This window comes from Nerophis ophidion, linkage group LG19, assembly GCF_033978795.1.
Source record: "Nerophis ophidion isolate RoL-2023_Sa linkage group LG19, RoL_Noph_v1.0, whole genome shotgun sequence".
NCBI classification, from domain to species: Eukaryota; Metazoa; Chordata; class Actinopteri; order Syngnathiformes; family Syngnathidae; genus Nerophis; species Nerophis ophidion.
Genome location: NC_084629.1, coordinates 2,015,714 through 2,035,521, shown reverse-complemented (window position 1 = coordinate 2,035,521; position 19,808 = coordinate 2,015,714). Strand labels below are relative to the sequence as shown.

The following is a 19,808-nucleotide window of genomic DNA, read 5'->3' as shown; positions in this document are numbered from 1 at the left end:
TACTTCCACATTCACACACACATTCACACACTGAAGGAGGGAGCTGCCATGCAAGGTGCCAACCAGCACCCATCAGGAGCAAGGGTGAAGTGTCTTGCTCAGGACACAACGGACATGACGAGGTTGGTACTAGGTGGGAATTGAACCAGGGACCCTCGGGTTGCGCACGGCCACTCTCCCACTGCGCCACGCCGTCCCTAATGAGGACTTATTGTAACGATTTAATGCAAAGGTCTTCAACAGAGGTACTGAAGGTGAAATGTTTGGTTCATTAAAGTTAAAGTACCAATGATTTTCACAAACACACGAGGTGTGGCGAAATTTTTCTCTGCATTTGACCCCCTGGGAGGTGAGGGGAGCAGTGAGCAGCAGCGGCGGCAGCGCCCGGGAATCATTTTTGGTGATTTAACCCTTACTTCCTACCTTTGATGCTGAGTGCCAAGCAGGGAGGTCATGGGTCCCATTTTTATAGTCTTTGGTATGACTAGCCTTTTGGTTTGTATCTTTTTTCATATTATCTTCCACAAATTTACCGAAAGTGTCTTTAAATACACAATACAATGGATCTAGTAGATTGTAGTGTAGTTAAAAAATAACCTTGGCATGGCCCCTTGGCTCACTATAGTAACATGAATACTTATATTGTGGTATTCACTTAACATTTAAGATAACCACCGATGCTAGTTGTCAGCTAACAATTAGCGCTGCAGTTGCCAGCTAGCACTTAGCATACTAGTTGTCAAATAGCGATTAGTGCTCTGGCTATTAGCAGCTCTATATTGTACTATCTCAATATCTTAGAGTACAGTCTTGCACAATAACAAGGTGTCTTTAGAAGCAGTTTAATTTAAAACAGCATCACAATTTTAGTAGAGGGTGCATGCTCCTTCTCTGGATCAGTTTGGGGGTCCCTGGTCTGTAAAACGTTGAAGAGATAATGTATTCTGTCACTGTTTGTCTTGAAAATAAATATGGCGGCTATATGTATGGGACTGTAATGATGTCAAGACCAGGGTACATTTTTGAATGTAGTACAAACCCCGTTTCCATTTGAGTTGGGAAATGGTGTTAGATGTAAATATAAACAGAATACAATGATTTGCAAATCCTTTTCAAGCCATATTCAGTTGAATATGCTACAAAGACAACATATTTCATGTTCAAACTCATAAACTTTTTTTATTATGCAAATAATCATTAACTTTAGAATTTCATGCCAGCAACACGTGACAAAGAAGTTGGAAAAGGTGGCAATAAATACTGATAAAGTTGAGGAATGCTCATCAAATACTTATTTGGAACATCCCACAGGTGTGCAGGCTAATTGGGAACAGGTGGGTGCCATGATTGGCTATAAAAGCAGCTTCCATGAAATGCTAAGTAATTCCCAAACAAGGATGGGGCGAGGGTCACCAATTTGTAAACAAATTGTCGAACAGTTTTAGAACATTTCTCGAGCTATTGCAAGGAATTTAGGGATTTTACCATCTACGGTCCGTAAAATTATCAAAAGTTTCAGAGAATCTGGAGAAATCTCAGCACGTAAGCGATGATATTACGGACCTTTGATCCCTCAAGTGGAACTGCATAAAAAACCGACATCAGTGTGTAAAGAATATCACCACATGGGCTCAGGAACGCTTCATAAAACCACTGTCAGTAACTACAGTTGGTCGCTACATCTGTAAGTGCAAGTTAAAACTCTACTATGCAAAGCAAAACCCATTTATCAACAACACCCAGACACACCGCCGGCTTGGCTGTGCCCGAGATCATCTAAGATGGACTGATGCAAAGTGGAAAAGTGTTCTGTGGTCTGACGAGTCCACATTTCAAAATTATATTTGGAAACTGTGGACGTGGTGTCCTCCGGAACAAAGAGGAAAATAACCATCCGGATTGTTACAGGCGCAAAGTTCAAAAGCCAGCATCTGTGATGGTATGGGGGTGTATTAGTGCCCAAGGCATAGTAGGTAACTTATACATCTGTGAAGGCACCATTAATGCTGAATGTTGTCATCCAAGCAACGTTGTCATGGACGCCCCTGTTTATTTCAGCAAGACAATGCCAAGCCACGTGTTACACCAGCATGGCTTCGTAGTAAAAGAGTACGGATACTTTGCTGGCCCGCTTGCAGTCCAGACCTGTCTCCCATGGAAAATGTGTGGCGCATTATGAAGCGTAAAATAGGACAGCGGAGACCCCGGACTGTTGAAGGACTGAAGCTCTACATAAAACAAGAATGGGAAATAATTCCACTTTCAAAGCTTCAACAATCAGTTTCCTCAGTTCCCAAACGTTTATTGAGTGTTGTTAAAAGAAAAGGTTATGTAACACAGTGGTGAACATGCCCTTTCCCAACTACTTTGGCACGTGTTGCAGCCATGAAATTCTAAGTTAATTATTATTTGCAAAAAAAATTTAATATAGGTTGAAAAGGATTTGCAAATCATTGTATTCCGTTTATATTTACATGTAACACAATTTCCCAACTCATATGGAAACGGGGTTTGTAGTTATAAGGCTGTCAAGTGTGAATTACAAAAAAATACACCCATACATTTTGTAAATATAAATATAGTCACTCCCTCTATACAAATGTAAAAGTCTTAAGAAGAACAATCCGACCTTCATGCCTTCTAGATCCTTGTTAGTCTGCATCAGCTGCTTCTCCAGCTCCACAATCTTGGACATGGCTTCATTTTCTGCATCCAGCAGCTTCTCTGTTAACTGGAATGAAACAAAAAAATATATATATTTTTTTTTAGAAGAGACGTCAGGGATCCAACTATTGACTGACAGTCCATTTAAAACATGATATGACAGTAAAGCCTATCCAGAGGTGCAAATAGACAGAGTTGTGATGTCCGTTCACTTTATTAAGCTCGGCTTGACACAAGCATCAATATCCTGTCATTTTGGACATTAATAAAGAGTATTGCCACGGAAGAATGAACACTCACATGTGACATGTTTTCTTCCAGCTCCTCCACACGCTCCAGGGCCGCGTTTTTGGTCTCGGCATCCTCCAAGAGGGCGCCCACGTCAAACACATTGTCCAAGTAGGCCTGGATCTGAACCTGCAGTTTATCGCTCTCTGTGTGCTTGAGTTTCTAGAAGATAGTCACGTAATTTAGTTGCATTGTAAAAAAGCCGGGCAGTAATTGTGTTGCACATGGTTACTGCCTCCAGGGTGCAGCCATGACAACGCCGAGCCCGTGAGTGTCTCAACTCACGTCTAAGAATTCATCCAGACCCAGCTTGGTGAAGTCGTACTGGAGATGAACCCGGAAGTTCATGTCCTCCACCGAGTGCACAACGATGTTGATGAACTGCATGCAGGCCACCTACAAGCAAACAAGACAACACACAGCGAATGCGTTTAAACCACAGCATGCATTTCATTGCGAGTGCATCACTGCTCTGTATCAAATGTAAAATACATCATGAAAATAGGAAAACAGCACCATCTGTTGGGTTTACGCACAACAAAAGGTTATAAAAATAATCTATTGATGCCTCTGTGATTTAGTAAAGCCTCACTGTTGTGTTTCGCTTCCACAGCTGACAAGAGTAGTTTATCTGGCAGATTACAGTGATCCAAAAACAATAGGCTACCTTCGCATGAACTGATCTTCATGTAGACGTAAACAAACACTTGCTAAAACATCCTTAATACACGCTTTCATGACATTAACGTGCTCGCATCTTGTTGCAAAGCAGCTTTGTCTTGTCAAACCCTGCCTGCTACTTTTCCCTCACTGATCCTTTCACAAACATTCCTAATATACTGAAGCGTACATGATTGAAAACACCTAAAGGGGCTCAAGCCAGCTCTTTCTTCAAAGTGCCTTTTATTCCGATCTGCTTGGAAATGATAGACTTGGCATGAGCTGCAGATGTGACGCAACCTACTTCTGTTAGTTTGATGATACAAATTATAGGGCTTATTTGTCTGGGTCAGGGGTGCCCATTACGTCGATCGCGAGCTACCAGTCGACCGCGGGGGGTGTGTCAGTCCATCTCCAGCCAGGCTTTTAAAAAAAATAGACCTAAAAATGAGTGATCATCAATCTTCACCAAGACGTCACTTAAATGACATTCACGGTACCGGAGGGTCTTGTGAGATGACGCTGGCTGCTGCAAGATCATTATTATGAAAATATGACCGAGAGGAAGGCCAGAAACACTTTTTATTTCAACAGACTCTCGCGCCGTACCTTCCGTCAAAACTCTAAAGGCCGACTGCACATTTCCTATCTTCACAATAAAAGCCCTGCTTCATGCTGCCTGCGCTAACTAAATACAGAGTCTCGGAAAACTGGCGTGCACAAGCGATCCCTCAGAAAGCTGGCATGCACATCACTTGTGCACGCCAGCTTTCCGAGACTCTTATTTTGTTAGCGCAGGCAGCATGAAGCAGGGCTTTTATTGTGAAGATAGGAAATGTGCAGTCGGCCTTTAGAGTTTTGACGGAAGGGACGGCGCGAAAGTCTGTTGAAATAAAAAGTTTTTCTCGCCTTCCTCTCTGTCATTTTTTCATAATAATGAACTGGCAGCAGCCAGCGTCATCTCACAAGACCCTCGGGTGCCGTGAATGTCAATCAAGCAAGCTACGGAATTTGCCGCCAATGTTTTTCTTGTAAAGTGTATGGAAGCTGGATGAATTAGATGCCAAAAACCAACCACTTTCATGTGGTATTGTACAGAAAGGACAACTTTTTTTCTCCTCCATTTGAAAATGTGGGCGTTATCATCATTACTGTCTGATTCCAATCAATGCAAGTCATCAGAATCAGGTAATACACCAACTTATATTCTTGTCTTGGTGAAAGAAAGACATCTATATGTGTTACACATGCTTGTATTATCATTAAACACATTTAACTTGTTTACAAAAATGTCTCTTTCATAAATAAATAAATATAAATGATATATATAAATGAGGTAGATCCCCTCGAGTTGGTCAATTGAAAAGTAGCTCGCCTGCAGAAAAAGTGTGACCACCCCTGGTCTGGGTGGTGTTAAAAGTTTGAGTTTGAAAGCACCACCACGGACAATACGACACTGCTAAAAGATACTATGACCAATCCATCGTCTTTTTCACCTCCATATATAACAAAAACAATACTCTGTATGGCAGTATATAGGATATACGATAAAACAAATTCACAAGCTCAAAAACTTCGCAAGCTACTTGCTATTTATTGCTAATTGTGAGGACTCTAAAGGATAGAAATCAATAGTTATTAGACCTGTGTGTGCAAGTGTGTTTGTGTGTGTGTGTGTGTGTGTGTGTGTGTGTGTGTGTGTGTGTAAGCCAGCATACCATGAAATCAATGTTGTTGTCTTCATTCTTGAAATACTCCATTAGCCTCTCAAACCGCTGAGTCTCCATGCAAACCTGCAAAACAAACCACAATACTTACATATTGATGTTTTTATGGCCAAAAAAGCCTGAGATGAACCTGCATCCTTTTTTGTACGTCATGCAGCGCAATCACTAATACATTTGGATGAAGGATTTTAGACAAACAGTGCTGCAACAAAAATCAAAACATGCACCCCCACTTTATTGCTTGCGCTATTACCTTTCTGATAGAAACGATTAAAAATGTAAATATTCCACTCAGCTCAATGCACTTTACAAAAAATCCAATTTTTAAATTTGGTAGACACCTTTAGGGGACTTGTAAGCAGGTGAATACAATTAACCAAAATATCCTTGCTGGGGCAAAATGGGACTTCGGAATGAATTGTTAATTTTTCTAGTAATCATAAAACTTTGAGGATATCTACATTACATGTACTTATCTTCCAAAACATGTTGACCACAGCCCACAGGGGGCCACAACTGTCATTTGCAGAAATTCAAAGAAATTGAGATGTTCTAAGAAATTGAGACAGTCCACTGTGCTGCAGTGTTTCATACTCTTATTTGTGGTGGTCCTCCACATAGTCCGCCAGAGAATGAAAGGACAGATCAGGATATTGTGGTGTTGCAAACTATTAATCAGACCCCTCAAGATACTCTAGATCAGGTTCCATCAAGTTTTTGAAACCAAGAGCTACTTCTTGGGTACTGATTAATGCGAAGGGCTACCAGTTTGATACACACTTCAATAAATTGCCAGAAATAGCCAATTTGCTCAATTTACCTTTAATAAATAAATCTATGTATATAATAAGGTGTATTTCTTTGTGTCATTCCGTCGTACATTTTTTTCCTTTTACAGAACATTTTTGTCGAGAATAAATGATGAAAAAAATACTTAATTGAATGGTTTAAAAGAGGAGAACATACGAAAAAAATGAAAATTAAATTTTGAAAAAGTTTATCTTCAATTTCGAGTCTTTAAAATTCAAAATTCACCAAAAAAAAATTGAGAAAAACTAGCTAATTTGAATCTTTTTGAAAAAATTAACAAAAGAATTTGTGGAACATCATTAGTATTTTTTCCTGTTTAAAATTAATTTAAAAATTTTGATGACATGTTTTAAATAGGTTAAAATCCAATCTGCACCTTGTTATAATATTTAATACATTGAACCAAGCTATACTTCTAACAAAGACGAATCATTATTTCTTTTAGATTTTCCAGAACAAAAATTTTAAATGAAATTCAAAAGACTTTGAAATAAGAATTTTGCAGTTTTTCTACATTTGCCAGAATACATTTTTGGAATATTCTTTACAGCAAAAATAAAGAAAATACTTGAACATTGATTTAAATTGTCAGGAAAGAAGAGGAAGGAATTTAAAAGGTAAAAAGGTATATGTGTTTAAAAATCCTGAAATAATTTTTAAGGTTGTATTTTTTCTCTAAAATTGTCTTTCAGAAAGTTATAAGAAGCAAAGTAAAACAATAAATGAATTTATTTAAACAAGTGAAGACTAAGTCTTGAAATATTTTCTTGGATTTTCAAATTCTATTTGAGTTTTGTCTCTCTTAGAATTAAAAATGTCCAGCAAAGCGAGACCAGCTTGCTAGTAAATAAATACAATTTTAAAAATAGAGGCAGCTCACTGGTAAGTGCTGCTTCTGTGAGTTATTTTTAGAACAGGCCAGCGGGCGACTCATCTGGTCCTTACGGGCGACCTGGTGCCCGCGGGCACCGCATTGGTGACCCCTGATCTAGATCAAGCCACATCACAGTTGTGTTTGTGTGTGTGTGTGTGTATAAATATGTATGTATGTGTATATATATATATATATATATATATATGTATATGAAGATTATATATATATATATATATATATATATATGTATATATATACATATATGTATGTATATGTACATATATATATGTATATAAAGATATGTATATAAATAAATATATATATCTTTATATACATATATATATATATATATACACATACATACATATTTATACACACACACACACACACATATATATATATATACATACATATATATGTACATACATACACATACATACAGTATACATATATATACACACACATATTTATCCATCCATCCATCCATTTTCTACCGCTTATTCCCTTTCGGGGTCGCGGGGGGCGCTGGCGCCTATCTCAGCTACAATCGGGCGGAAGGCAGGGTACACCCTGGACAAGTCGCCACCTCATCGCAGGGCCAACACAGATAGACAGACTACATATATATATATATATATATACACAACATATATATATATATATGTACACAACATACATACATACACACACTAATATATATATATATATACACACACATATATAGAACCAAGCAGGATATGGTGGTGTTGCAAACTTAGTAACATACACACATATTTATATACACTTATGTATATGTATATATATATATATATACATACATATACACAATACATATATATCGGCATATATACATTACATATATATGTATATATACTTATATACATTATATATATATACACACACATATGTATATATATATATATATATATATATATATATATATATATATATATGTATATACACATATTTAAATTACAAATGTTTATTTGTAGTTTTAATCATATTTGTTTTGCTTTTTATACGGTAGAAAATGGATGGATGTTTTACTCACTTTCTGTAAATGTGTCATAGCCAATATTGTAAATTTGACTATTATATCATTGCAATATCCTTTCACATAACCCACTGCATAATGCATATTGCAGTCCTGTGGGGAAACTGTACAACTGTAGGTGCTTTATCACCATCTTGTCTTTTTTTATTTAAAAGAAAAAATGGCAGAAATTGGTAGGAACACACTTTCACTAGTGGGTCATATACATAATATTTTTTAGTTATAACTTTTTTTAAATTAAATTTCAAAAAGGGAGAAAAAGAAGCTGTACGAACTGGTTCATCTGCATGCCAATTTTGGACTTTGTTCATGATAAAAAGATCGTACAAAAACAGCAAGTGAGGAACATCAAATCTAAAAAATCTTTGAAGCTCAGAGATGGAAACTGGCTATCAAAGTCACTGCGCAAAGTGGATTTAACAACACGATGCTTTTAAGAATCCCTTTTAATATTCCAACTTAAAAAATTCAAACTATTCCTTTAAGTACGCTGGGAAAAAAAGCTCCTCATTATTCACACCTTCCGTCTCATGAGATGAGCTACAATGGGCTGAAGCTTATTCTGCCACTTATGCTGGAGCGACTGAGTGCCACACTCAATTTTTCATTCAGAGGTAAATTTTGCAGTGACTGCAGTGGACCCGTGCTTGCATGACACATGTTGCAAGCCTCAGCCTTCGCTCACCCTGTCATGAAACACTTCATTGAGTTGAGCAAGTCTGTTGCTTATGTCTGCTTAGCTTAGCCTTCATATACCGTATTTTGCAGATTAGAAGTAGCTCCAGAGTATACGTCGCACCGGCCGAAAATGCATAACAAAGAAAGAAAAAAATCATATATAAGTCGCATTTTTGGGGGAAATGTATTTGATAAAACCCAACACCAAGAATAGACATTTGAAAGGCAATTTAAAATAAATAAAGAATAGTGAACAACAGGCTGAATAAGTGTAGGTTATATGAGGCATAAATAAGCAACTGCTATGTTAACCTAACATATTATGGTAAGAGTCATTCAAATAACTATAACATATAGAACATGCTAAACGTTTACCAAACTATCTCTCACTCCTAATCCATAAATCCCATGAAATCTTTTTCCTCGATGTCGCTTCTAAACAACTCTGCCAACTCCAAAGGTAAGCGCCGCTTCCTCTTTGTCGTTTTCTGCTGCATATTTCACTACGTCCAGTACATGATTTCCTTTTTCGGTGCCATTTTTGTTCAGCCCTTCTCAGTTTTTATAAGTTACCGCCAACAATGAAATCATCTATTTTAATAACTACGGCAGTCACAGTTGCCAACCATCCCAGATTTTCTGGGAGACTCCCGAAACTCTCTTGAAAACCTCCCGGGACAAATTTTCTCCCGAAAATCTCCCAAAATTCAGGCGGAGCTGGAGGCCACGCCCCCTTCAGCTTCATGCCTGAGTGAGGGCAGCCTGTTTTCACGTCTGCTTATCTGCCCAATGACATTATAACTGTAGAATGATCGAGGGGGAGTTCTTGGTTTCTTATGTGGGTTTATTGTTAAGCAGTCTCATTAATGTTTTCCCAGCGCAGTAACAACACACAACAACAGCAGTCACTGTTGTGACATGCTTAAACAGGACAATACTGCCATCTACTGTACATGCACCACAACACCTCCAGACAACTTCAACCCTTTACTAATACCCGATCTATACACATCCCATCTCCCCGGATTGTAAATAAACTAATGGAAATAATCAAATGTATTTCTAATGTATATGCTTGTTCTTATGCATTGCTATGTGAACTCACTATGTTCTCTGCTGGCTGTACATATCCTACTAAGTCACACCTACACTGTTTCAATGTCCATTTCTTTGTTGATGTAATTGTTGATATCAACCAAAGCTCCTCATCCCACCCCCCGGGTTGTAAATAATGTAAACAATTCAATGTATATTGTAATATATTGGGTTGAAGTCAATGACCAGGCGAGGTGATGAAGTTACATCTCTTTACTGTGGACTTCAGAACAGACTCCCTCACTTGCCTGCGCACGTAAATCGTCGGCCAATCAAAAAGCAACCCCATAACACTATAGCCAACATTCACCAGACAACATAGATTAATCTATTACATATATACCAAGATGATTAACTTGTGTGATGACTGTATTATGTTGATAGTATATATTTGTACCATGAATTGATTAAGGTGGACTTAAACAAGTTGAAAAACTTATTGTGGTGTTACCATTTAGTGGTCAATTGTACGGAATATGTACTGTACTGTGCAATCTACTAATAAAAGTTTCAATCAATTAAATCCTCCCCTCTTAACCACGCCCCCAACTACACCACCTTGAGACCACCGCCCGAAATCGGAGGTCTCAAGGTTGGTAAGTATGACGGCAGTAGCATATAGCATATAGCAGTTAGCATTCCATGACCCACAATGCACTTCTGCCGTGTACTTATTGGTTATTGGTTGAAATGGATGTGACGATTGCTGACATTTTTCTTCGTTTCTTCCGCGAATGAGATAAATAATATTATTTGATATTTTACGGTAACGTGTTAATAATTTCACACATAAGTCACACCCCCGGCCAATCTGTGAAAAAAACTGCGACTTATAGTCGGAAAAATACGGTATGTGGAAAATACAATTAACACACCTTTTCTATGACGGACATGTGAGTCCTCCTTGCGTATGGCAGCTACCGAGTGTAAGTTGTTGGCCAATAACTGAACTCCATGCTATCAACGTAGCATTGCTAAGGGGCTGAGTCACCGTCTGATGTTCCCGGTCTTACCTCTTTAAAGTTGTCAAACGCAGCAAGGATGATCTCATGGCCTCCCCTCACGAGACAAACTGCTGCAAGGAGCTCCAATACCAAAGCTTTGGTTCTGTTAAAACACGGAGAAAAATAAATGTAAGTAAGAACAGTTTGTCACTAAGAAATGCTGTAACTAAATTGCACAAAAATTGTAGTTTATTAAAATTGAGCAATGATGCATTACTTGTCTTCTAAAATTAAACCTCCATCATGGCTGAACACACTAAATTCAGCAAATCAAAACCAATTCCAGACACCATTCATTACTTAGCTCTTGTCCTTCATTAAACCAGTGTTTTTCAACCACTGTGCCGTGGGAGATTATGGAATTTCACCTATTTGGGTTAAAATATTTTTTGCAAACCGTAATTATAGTCTGCGAATGATGTGTTGTTGTTGAGTGTCGTGCTGTCTAGAGCTTGGCAAAGTAACCATGTAATACTCTTCCGTATCAGTAGGTGGCAGCCGGTAGCTAATTGCTTTGTAGATGTCAGAAACAGCGGGAGGCAGTGTGCAGGTAAAAAGGTTCTAATGCCCAAACCAAAAATAAACAGAAGGTGAGTGCCTCTAAGAAAAGGCATTGAAGCTTAGGGAAGGCTATGCACCACAAAACTAAAACTGAACTGGCTACTAAGTAAACAAAAACAGAATGCTGGACGACAGCAAAAACTTACTGTGGATCAAAGACGGCGTCCACAATGTATACATGACATGACAATCAACAATGTGCTCACAAAGGATAAAAACAACTGAAATATTCTTGATTGATAAAAACAAAGCAGATGCGGGAAATATCGCTCAAAGGAAGACATGAAACTGCTACAGGAAAATACCAAAAAAAGAGAAAAAGCCACCAAAATAGGAGTGAAAGACAAGAACTAAAACACTACACATAAAAACAGCAAAAAACTAAAAATTAGTCATGGCGGGATGTGACAGGTGGTGACAGTACACCTACTTTGTGACATGGTTATGGTTTAAAGTCATATCCAACAATTGTGACGATGACTTTTTACTGTCAACTGAGTTTAATTTTCTAAAGGGGAACATTATCAGCAGACCTATGTAAGCGTCAATATATACCTTGATGGTGCAGAAAAAAGACCATCTATTTTTTTTAACCGATTTCCGAACTCTAAATGGGTGAATTTTGGCGAATTAAACGCCTTTCTGTTTATCGCGCTGGAGGCGATGACGTCAGAATGTGACGTCGCCGAGGTAACACACCCGCCATTTTTATTTTCAACACATTACAAACACAGGGTCTCAGCTCTGTTATTTTCCGTTTTTTTGACTATTTTTTGGAACCTTGGAGACATCATGCCTCGTTGGTGTGTTGTCGGAGGTTGTAACAACACTAACAGGGAGGGATTCAAGTTGCACCACTGGCCCCAAGATGCCAAAGTGTCTGCCGCCAGACCCACATTGAATGTACCAGAGTGTCTCCACATTTGACCGGCGATGACAGACATGGCACAGAGATGTATGGATAACCTGCAGATGCATTTGCAACGATAGTCAACGAAATCACAAAGGTGAGTTTTGTTGATGTTGACTGCCAGCTAATCGATGCTAACATGCTACGCTAATTGATGCTAACATGCTATTTACCGGCGGTGCTAAAGCAGACATGGCACAGAGATGTATGGATAACCTGCAGATGCATTTGCAACTATAATCAACGAAATCACAAAGGTGAGTTTTGGTGATGTTGACTTATGTGCTAATCAGACATATTTGGTCGCGGCGTGACTGCCAGCTAATCGATGCTAACATGCTACTCTAATCGATGCTAACATGCTATTTACCGGCGGTGCTAAAGCAGACATGGCACAGAGATGTATGGATAACCTGCAGATGCATTTGCAACTATATTACGTTTCCTTCCACCCACATTTAATGTGAAACAAACACTTACCAATCGACGGATTTAAGTTGCTCCAGTGTCAAAAGATGCGAAAGTCCTGATCGTTTGGTCCGCACATTTTACCGACGATGCTAACGCAGCTATTCGGCCATGCTATGGCTATGAATTGCATCAATAGCTATTCGCTCAATAGCTTCAGTTTCTTCTTCAATACTTTCATACTCCAACCATCTGTTTCAATACATGCGTAATCTGTTGAATCGCTTAAGTCGCTGAAATCCGAGTTTGAATCCGAGCTAATGTCGCTATATCTTGCTGTGGTATTCCCATTGTTTGTTTACATAGGCAGCACTGTGTGACGTCACAGGGAAATGGCCAGTGTCTTCGCAGAGAGTCGAAAATAAGGCACTTTAAAGCTTTATTTAGGGATATTCCGAGACCGGTAAAATTTTGAAAAAAAACTTCAAAAAATACAACAAGCCACTGGGAACTGATTTTTATTGTTTTTAACCCTTTTGAAATTGTGATAATGTTCCCCTTTAATGATTTCTGCTGGTGGTGTGCCTCCGGATTTTTTCAAGGCCTTGGCTCAAAAAAGGTTGAAAAACACTGCATTAGACTTCAGCTGTGGTCCTAATACTTTCGTCAGTAAGAGGAAAGATGCGTGTGAAAACCAAGAATAAAGCCAGTGTATGTTGATAATGTCATAAATCTGTTTACACATTCACATAGTGGGGCCCCGTCTAGCCTTTAGGGCTGAACTGCCTGTTGGGTTTAGGTAAGGTTAGTCGACAGGAAATGATTTAGATCAGTCATGTGTGTGAATGAGTGTGTGTGTGTGTGTGTGTGTCTTCAAGGTGTTCCCAACTGGGTGAGACATGATGTGAAAGTAGATGTGACAGGTTTTCACATCCACAAGTGAGACAATGTTTCGACCCCAGAGGTCGACAGGTGTCACATAAACAAGTGAGTCCTTCTGTTGGCTGTCGTCACATTTTTTTTTTTTTCCGCTTCCAAACCTTTTTTGGCTTACCTTGGGTTTTTATTGTTGAGACTTAGTGCAATTTCATTCACAGCATTAAGGTGGGACATGACCATGTTGAAGCCGTACTGGGAAAGGAAACATAAATGACAGGGAGACGTTAATTTACCGGGTCCGTAAAATAAGGACAGCAATCAATTACACTTTAGAGCATGGGTGTCAAACTCTGGCCCGACGTGTATTTTTATTTGGCCCTTGAGGCAATATCAAATTAACATTAGAGCTGGCCCGCCGGTATTATACAGCGGCGGTGTCGCTGTATAATACCGCATTCACCGCTAATACTCATACTTGCTAACACCGTATAAACAACTTTAAGACTGTTACAAATATGCACCACACTGTGAACCAACACTAAACGGGAATGACAAGCAAATTTCGGGAGAACATCCGCACTGTAACACAACATAAACACAACAGAACAAATACGCAGAACCCCTTGCAGCACTACCTCTTCCTGGACGCTACAATATATAAATGTATTATTAGCCTGTGGGAAAATTTGAGAAGGCTGCAAATAGAAAAGAGGCATTCAATTTCTACTTAAATGTGATATGCCATTGCTATTTTTAAATTATTAGTATTATCTGAAACTCGAATTTTCCATGTCACTATAAAGTTATATAAGTCTCGCTTGTTCAATATTCAATGCAAAACTTGTTTGGGTCCTTATTAAAAAGGTTAATTTGTTCAACTTTCACAGCTTTGTTCAGTTTAAAATTTTGGCCCACTCTGTATTTGAGTTTGACACCCCTGCTTTAGAGGAATAACAACAATAATAATAATGATAATACATAAACGTACAGAAATACAGTAGTTCTGAAATAATCAATATAAATAAAATATACATTTTTTATTTTCTTATTATAAAAACACAAGACATATGAGTGATGAGAGAGATATTGTAAATGCATGTGAGAACTTATTATTTAAAAAATATTTTAAGCAGGCTTGTCTGGTAAGTTTGTTAGACGACATAACATTTTATGAGAAATGTATCTCTACTGGCAGAACATCTACGGTCTATGTTTAACTTGGCTATTATGAATAAACATAAACATAAAATATTCATACAAATTTCATGTTGGCGGGGGGATGCTTTTTAAAATAAATTTTGCATGATAAAACCATATCAATTCAATCAGTTTATGATCAATTATTTGAGTAAAAACACATTTTTAAATGTCTTATTGATGAGAAAGCAAATAGTTATTGTTTCATCTAATGCAGTGGTCCCCAACCACCGGGCCGTGGCCCGATTGGTACCGGGCCGCAGAATATTTTTTTATTGAGTTTTCTTTAAAAAAAAAAAAAAATAATAATAATAATAATAATAATAATATATATATATTTTTTAAATTAAATAAACATAAAAAACACAATATACACTTACAATTAGTGCACCAACCACAAAAACCTCCCCTTTTCATGACAAAAACGTCCCTTTTTCATGACAGCTGTGAGGAAATGGCCATCGCACCCATACTAAGGACTCCAATGGCTTAAATACATTTTCAGAAGTGTACAAATATTGAAAAAAACAAAACAAAAAGGTGGCGACTTATCCAGGGTCTACCCCGCCTACCGCCCGAATGCAGCTGGGATAGGCTCCAGCACCCCCCGTTACCCCAAAAGGGACATGGGGTGTGAAAATGGATGAAAGGATAACAAAAAGATACATAATATAGTTAAAGTTAAAGTACCAATGATTGTCACACACACACTAGGTGTGGTGAAATTATTCTCTGCATTTGACCCATCAGTCTTGATCACCCCCTGGGAGGTGAGGGGAGCAGTGGGCAGCAACGGTGGCCACGCCCGGGAATCATTTTTGGTGATTCAACCCCCAACTCCAACCCTTGATGCTGGGTGTCAAGCAGGGAGGTAATGGCTCCCATTTTTATAGTCTTTGGTTTGAACTCACAACCTACTGATCTCAGGGCGGACACTCTAACCCAGTGGCCGCAATCATTTTTTATTGATTAAAAAAATATATATTTTTTTTAATTGACATCAACATAAAAAACAGAAGATACAATTACAATTAGTGCACCAACCCAAAAAAACTCCCTTTTTCAAGAGTTGACCGGTCCGCAGCTACAAAAAGGTTGGGGATCACTGCTCTAACCAATCAAAAGGAAATATGCTTATATTTTTAGTTAAAGAAATACAGTATCATATTTGGACATCGGGCAGCGAGAAAGTGGATATCTGAATCTTGCGAAATAATGATGCAACAGTGAAGTGAATAATATTTATATAGCGGTTTTCTCTAGTGACTCAAAGCGCTTTACATAGTGAAACCCAATATCTAAGTTACATTTAAAGCAGTGTGGGTGGCACTGGGAGCAGGTGGGTCAAGTGTCTTGCCCGAGGACACAACGGCAGTGACTAGGATGGTGGAAGCGGGGATCGAACCTCCAACCCTCAAGTTGCTGGCACGGCCACTCTACCAACCGAGCTATACCAAGGTAAAAAAACGGAATTAAAAACAAAACAGAAAAACTATTTTATTTACACAAAAATGCACAGAAATTCACGGCCAAAATGCAAGGTTTAAAACAGTTTAAATAAATTCCCACAAAAACACCACGCACCACATTCACATAGAAAAGGATGAATATTCTTATTAATTTTCGACCTATCACAGAACTCTGAGCTCTTTGCAGCTATCCCACTTCTGACACCAACTGTGCCTTATTATGATAACACACTCAGCCCAGATTTGGATCCGAATGCTCCCGAATACCACCCCAGTTTTCACCTGTAGTGTGAGAAACTTGTGCTTTCTCATCATGGTTCTCTCCAAGGCAATGTGGTTTTCTCTATTTTGCCTCCCTCAAAAACTCCACAGATTAAGAATGCTATATATGTTTAGTGACTGACTCACCCGATATGATTGGTCCGCAGTGAAATTTCCAGTTCTCTCAGGACTTGTGTTTGTCATTCTTGTTTGGTGTGGCTTCACACCGTGGCGCATATTAGTAAGAGTGTTAAAATGGTTTATATCACAACCATCAGTGTACTCTGTGTCACCCAGTATGCCTTTCAATCTTGTACGTGTGATTGCGGAAGCTGCATACAAAATATTGCTGGACTAACAATCGGTTTGTACATGTTGTTGAAGGCGTCTAAGCCAATGGCTTCACAGCACGCCCTTATTCTTGTCATCAGGATGAACACCATTGGATATTCACTCTGTGAAACGGGTTTAAATAGCTCTTTGAGCGGTAAAGGTGGCCGACCTCTGATGTATTTCAACGGGCGGGTGGCGGGCGGTTGCAGTTCTGATAAAATCTTGGTTCGGGTGGACGGCAGGTGGATGACGACTTTGGTGATGCGGTTGCGGATGATATAATTGCCTATCCACGCATCTCTAGTAGGAATAGCGTGACTGACCTGGTAGTTCATGATAGCCCGGAGGCACATGATGCAGACGTGGACGTCGTCTTTCTTGCAGACCAGCCTGGAGTTCTTTAGCGTCCGACGACTGGGCAATGTGTTACATCTGAAATAAATAAAAAAAAATACATTTGAGAAGTTGGGACTATAGGAATTCGATGCAGGAATATCTTTTGAGAAGGACATCTATACCTGGTTAGGGGGGGTCACATGATTTCTCCTTTGGGAACTTTAAACTTCTTTCACAGCAATATGAATAACATAACAGCAGCTCATTCATTTGCATATAAAGAAAAACAAGTGGAATGGCTCTCAATAAAGTTAAATGTCAAAGCATTTTTGCGATTGGTAATGTAAAAAGCCACTCTGGGCCATACTGTTTATTTTCAGATTGAAGTTAGAAGGTTCAATTAGCAGCCATCGGGAAACATGTATCTTCAGGCCACTAGTGACAGACACGCAGGCTCATGTCGGCCAGCCTGCAAGAGGCGTGACGGCCGCGTGAGTCACAGCATGGGCGTGTGTGGCGAGAGGCACATAAGGGCAGAAATATATGTCTGCAATTTGGTTGAATATTCATCAAGGAGTTAAACCAAAATGGTGAAATACAATTTAAATGCTCTAATGTCCTTAAGGTGGAGAAACAAAACCATTCTTAAGACCATTCCTCTCCTGATTGCCCAACATCCAACACAGATGTGTGACACAGTGAAGAAAACACAGACTAAATATCTTCATCTGAAATCAGGAGACAAATTGCACAATGCTGATAAAGTGTCTTTAAGCCTGTTTTGACTTGTCTGAAAGCAGCCAAACAAACTTTATGTGAAACACATCTAGTAGTAGAGGTGCAAAGTGGGGGGAAAGCTGTGGACAAGCAATAATGACATGGGGGGGAAAATGGATGCAGATTCCAACTTTATTGTGTTTGGAACAGAAACACAAATCCAACAGAACATCTGATTGTCCAAAACGCCTTGAAAATATGAGGAATTGAAATGTATTGACTACTAAGGGCCGAGTCCAAACACTCACTGATTATTAATCCATTCATCTTCTTCCGCTTATCCGAGGTCGGGTCGCGGGGGCAACAACCTAAGCAAGGAAACCCAGACTTTCCTTTCCCCAGCCACTTCGTCTAGCTCTTCCCGGGGGATCCCGAGGCGTTCCCAGGCCAGCCGGGAGAGATAGTCTTCCCAACGTGTCCTGGGTCTTCCCCGTGGCTTCCTACCGGTCGGACGTGCCCTAAACACCTCCCTAGGGAGGCGTTTGGGTGGCATCCTGACCAGATGCACGAACCAACTCATCTGGCTCCTCTCCATGTGGAGGAGCAGAGGCTTTATGGTAAATGGGTTGTACTTGTATAGCGCTTTTCTATCCCTTTTTAAGGAGCCCAAAGCGCTTTGACAGTACTTCCACATTCGCACATTCACACACTGACGGCAGGAGCTGCCATGCAAGGCGCTCACCAGGACCCATCAGGAGCAAGGGTGAAGTGTCTTGCCCGAGGACAAAACAGACGTGACTAGGATGGTAGAAAGTGGGGATTGAACCAATAACCCTCGGATTGCAGGCACAGCCACTCTACCAACTTCGCCACGCCGTCCCCCGTTTACTTTGAGTTCCTTCCGGATGGCAGAGCTTCTCACCCTATCTGAGCCCCGCCACCCCGGCGGAGGAAGCTCATTTTGGCCGCTTGTACCCGTGATCTTATCCTTTCGCTGATAACCCAAAGCTCATGACCATAGGTGAGGATGGGAACATAGATCGACCGGTAAATTGAGAGCTTTGCCTTCCGGCTCAGCTCCTTCTTCACCACAACGGATCGATACAGCATCCGCATTATGAAGACGCCGCACCGATCCGCCTGTCGATCTCACGATCCATTCTACCCCCACTCGTGAACAAGACTCCTAGGTACTTGAACTCCTCCACTTGGAGCAAGATCTCCTCCCCCATTCCACCCTTTTCCGGGCGAGAACCATGGACTTAGACTTGAAGGTGCTGATTCCCATCCCAGTCGCTTCACACACATTTTGGCTGCGAACCGATCCAGTGAGAGCTGAAGACCCTGGCCAGATGAAGCCATCAGGACCACATCATCTGCAAAAAGCAGAGACCTAATCCTGCAGGCAGCAAACTGGATCCCCTCAACGCCCTGAAAGTCCATAAAAGTTATGAACAGAATGGGTGACAAAGGACAGCCTTGGCGGAGTCCAACCCTCACTGGAAATGTGTTCCACTTACTGCCGGCAATGCGGACCAAGTTCTGACACTGATCATACAGGGAGTGGACTATGTTCTGACACTGATCATACAGGGAGTGGACTATGTTCTGACACTGATCATACAGGGAGTGGACTATGTTCTGACACTGATCATACAGGGAGTGGACTATGTTCTGACACTGATCATACAGGGAGTGGACTATGTTCTGACACTGATCATACAGGGAGCGGACCGCCACAATAAGACAGTCCGAATCAGTGAGTCGAAGATAAATAAAGCAATTAATGATACAACCACAACTTGTCCAGGGCGAACCTTTGTTTCAACTTTATTAGAAACTTCTTTCCTTTTTGTCACATCTTTCCAGGTCACTAATATGTG

At 39.8% G+C, this 19,808-nt stretch overlaps 1 protein-coding gene across 5 annotated transcripts in view; it reads right to left on the bottom strand.

Moving 5' to 3' along the window:
* The window catches only part of fmnl2a (formin-like 2a), a 187,905-nt gene that overhangs the window by 46,126 nt on the left and 121,971 nt on the right, over positions 1–19,808 (bottom strand). For all 5 annotated transcript variants that reach the window (XM_061878975.1, XM_061878974.1, XM_061878976.1 and 2 more), the window contains 7 exons: positions 17,196–17,304; positions 13,788–13,864; positions 10,864–10,957; positions 5,331–5,405; positions 3,238–3,348; positions 2,965–3,114; positions 2,630–2,731 (listed from right to left, as the gene is read on the bottom strand). In XM_061878975.1, coding sequence (XP_061734959.1) covers positions 2,630–2,731; positions 2,965–3,114; positions 3,238–3,348; positions 5,331–5,405; positions 10,864–10,957; positions 13,788–13,864; positions 17,196–17,304 — 718 coding nt within the window. The remainder of the gene's footprint in view (positions 1–2,629; positions 2,732–2,964; positions 3,115–3,237; positions 3,349–5,330; positions 5,406–10,863; positions 10,958–13,787; positions 13,865–17,195; positions 17,305–19,808) is intronic.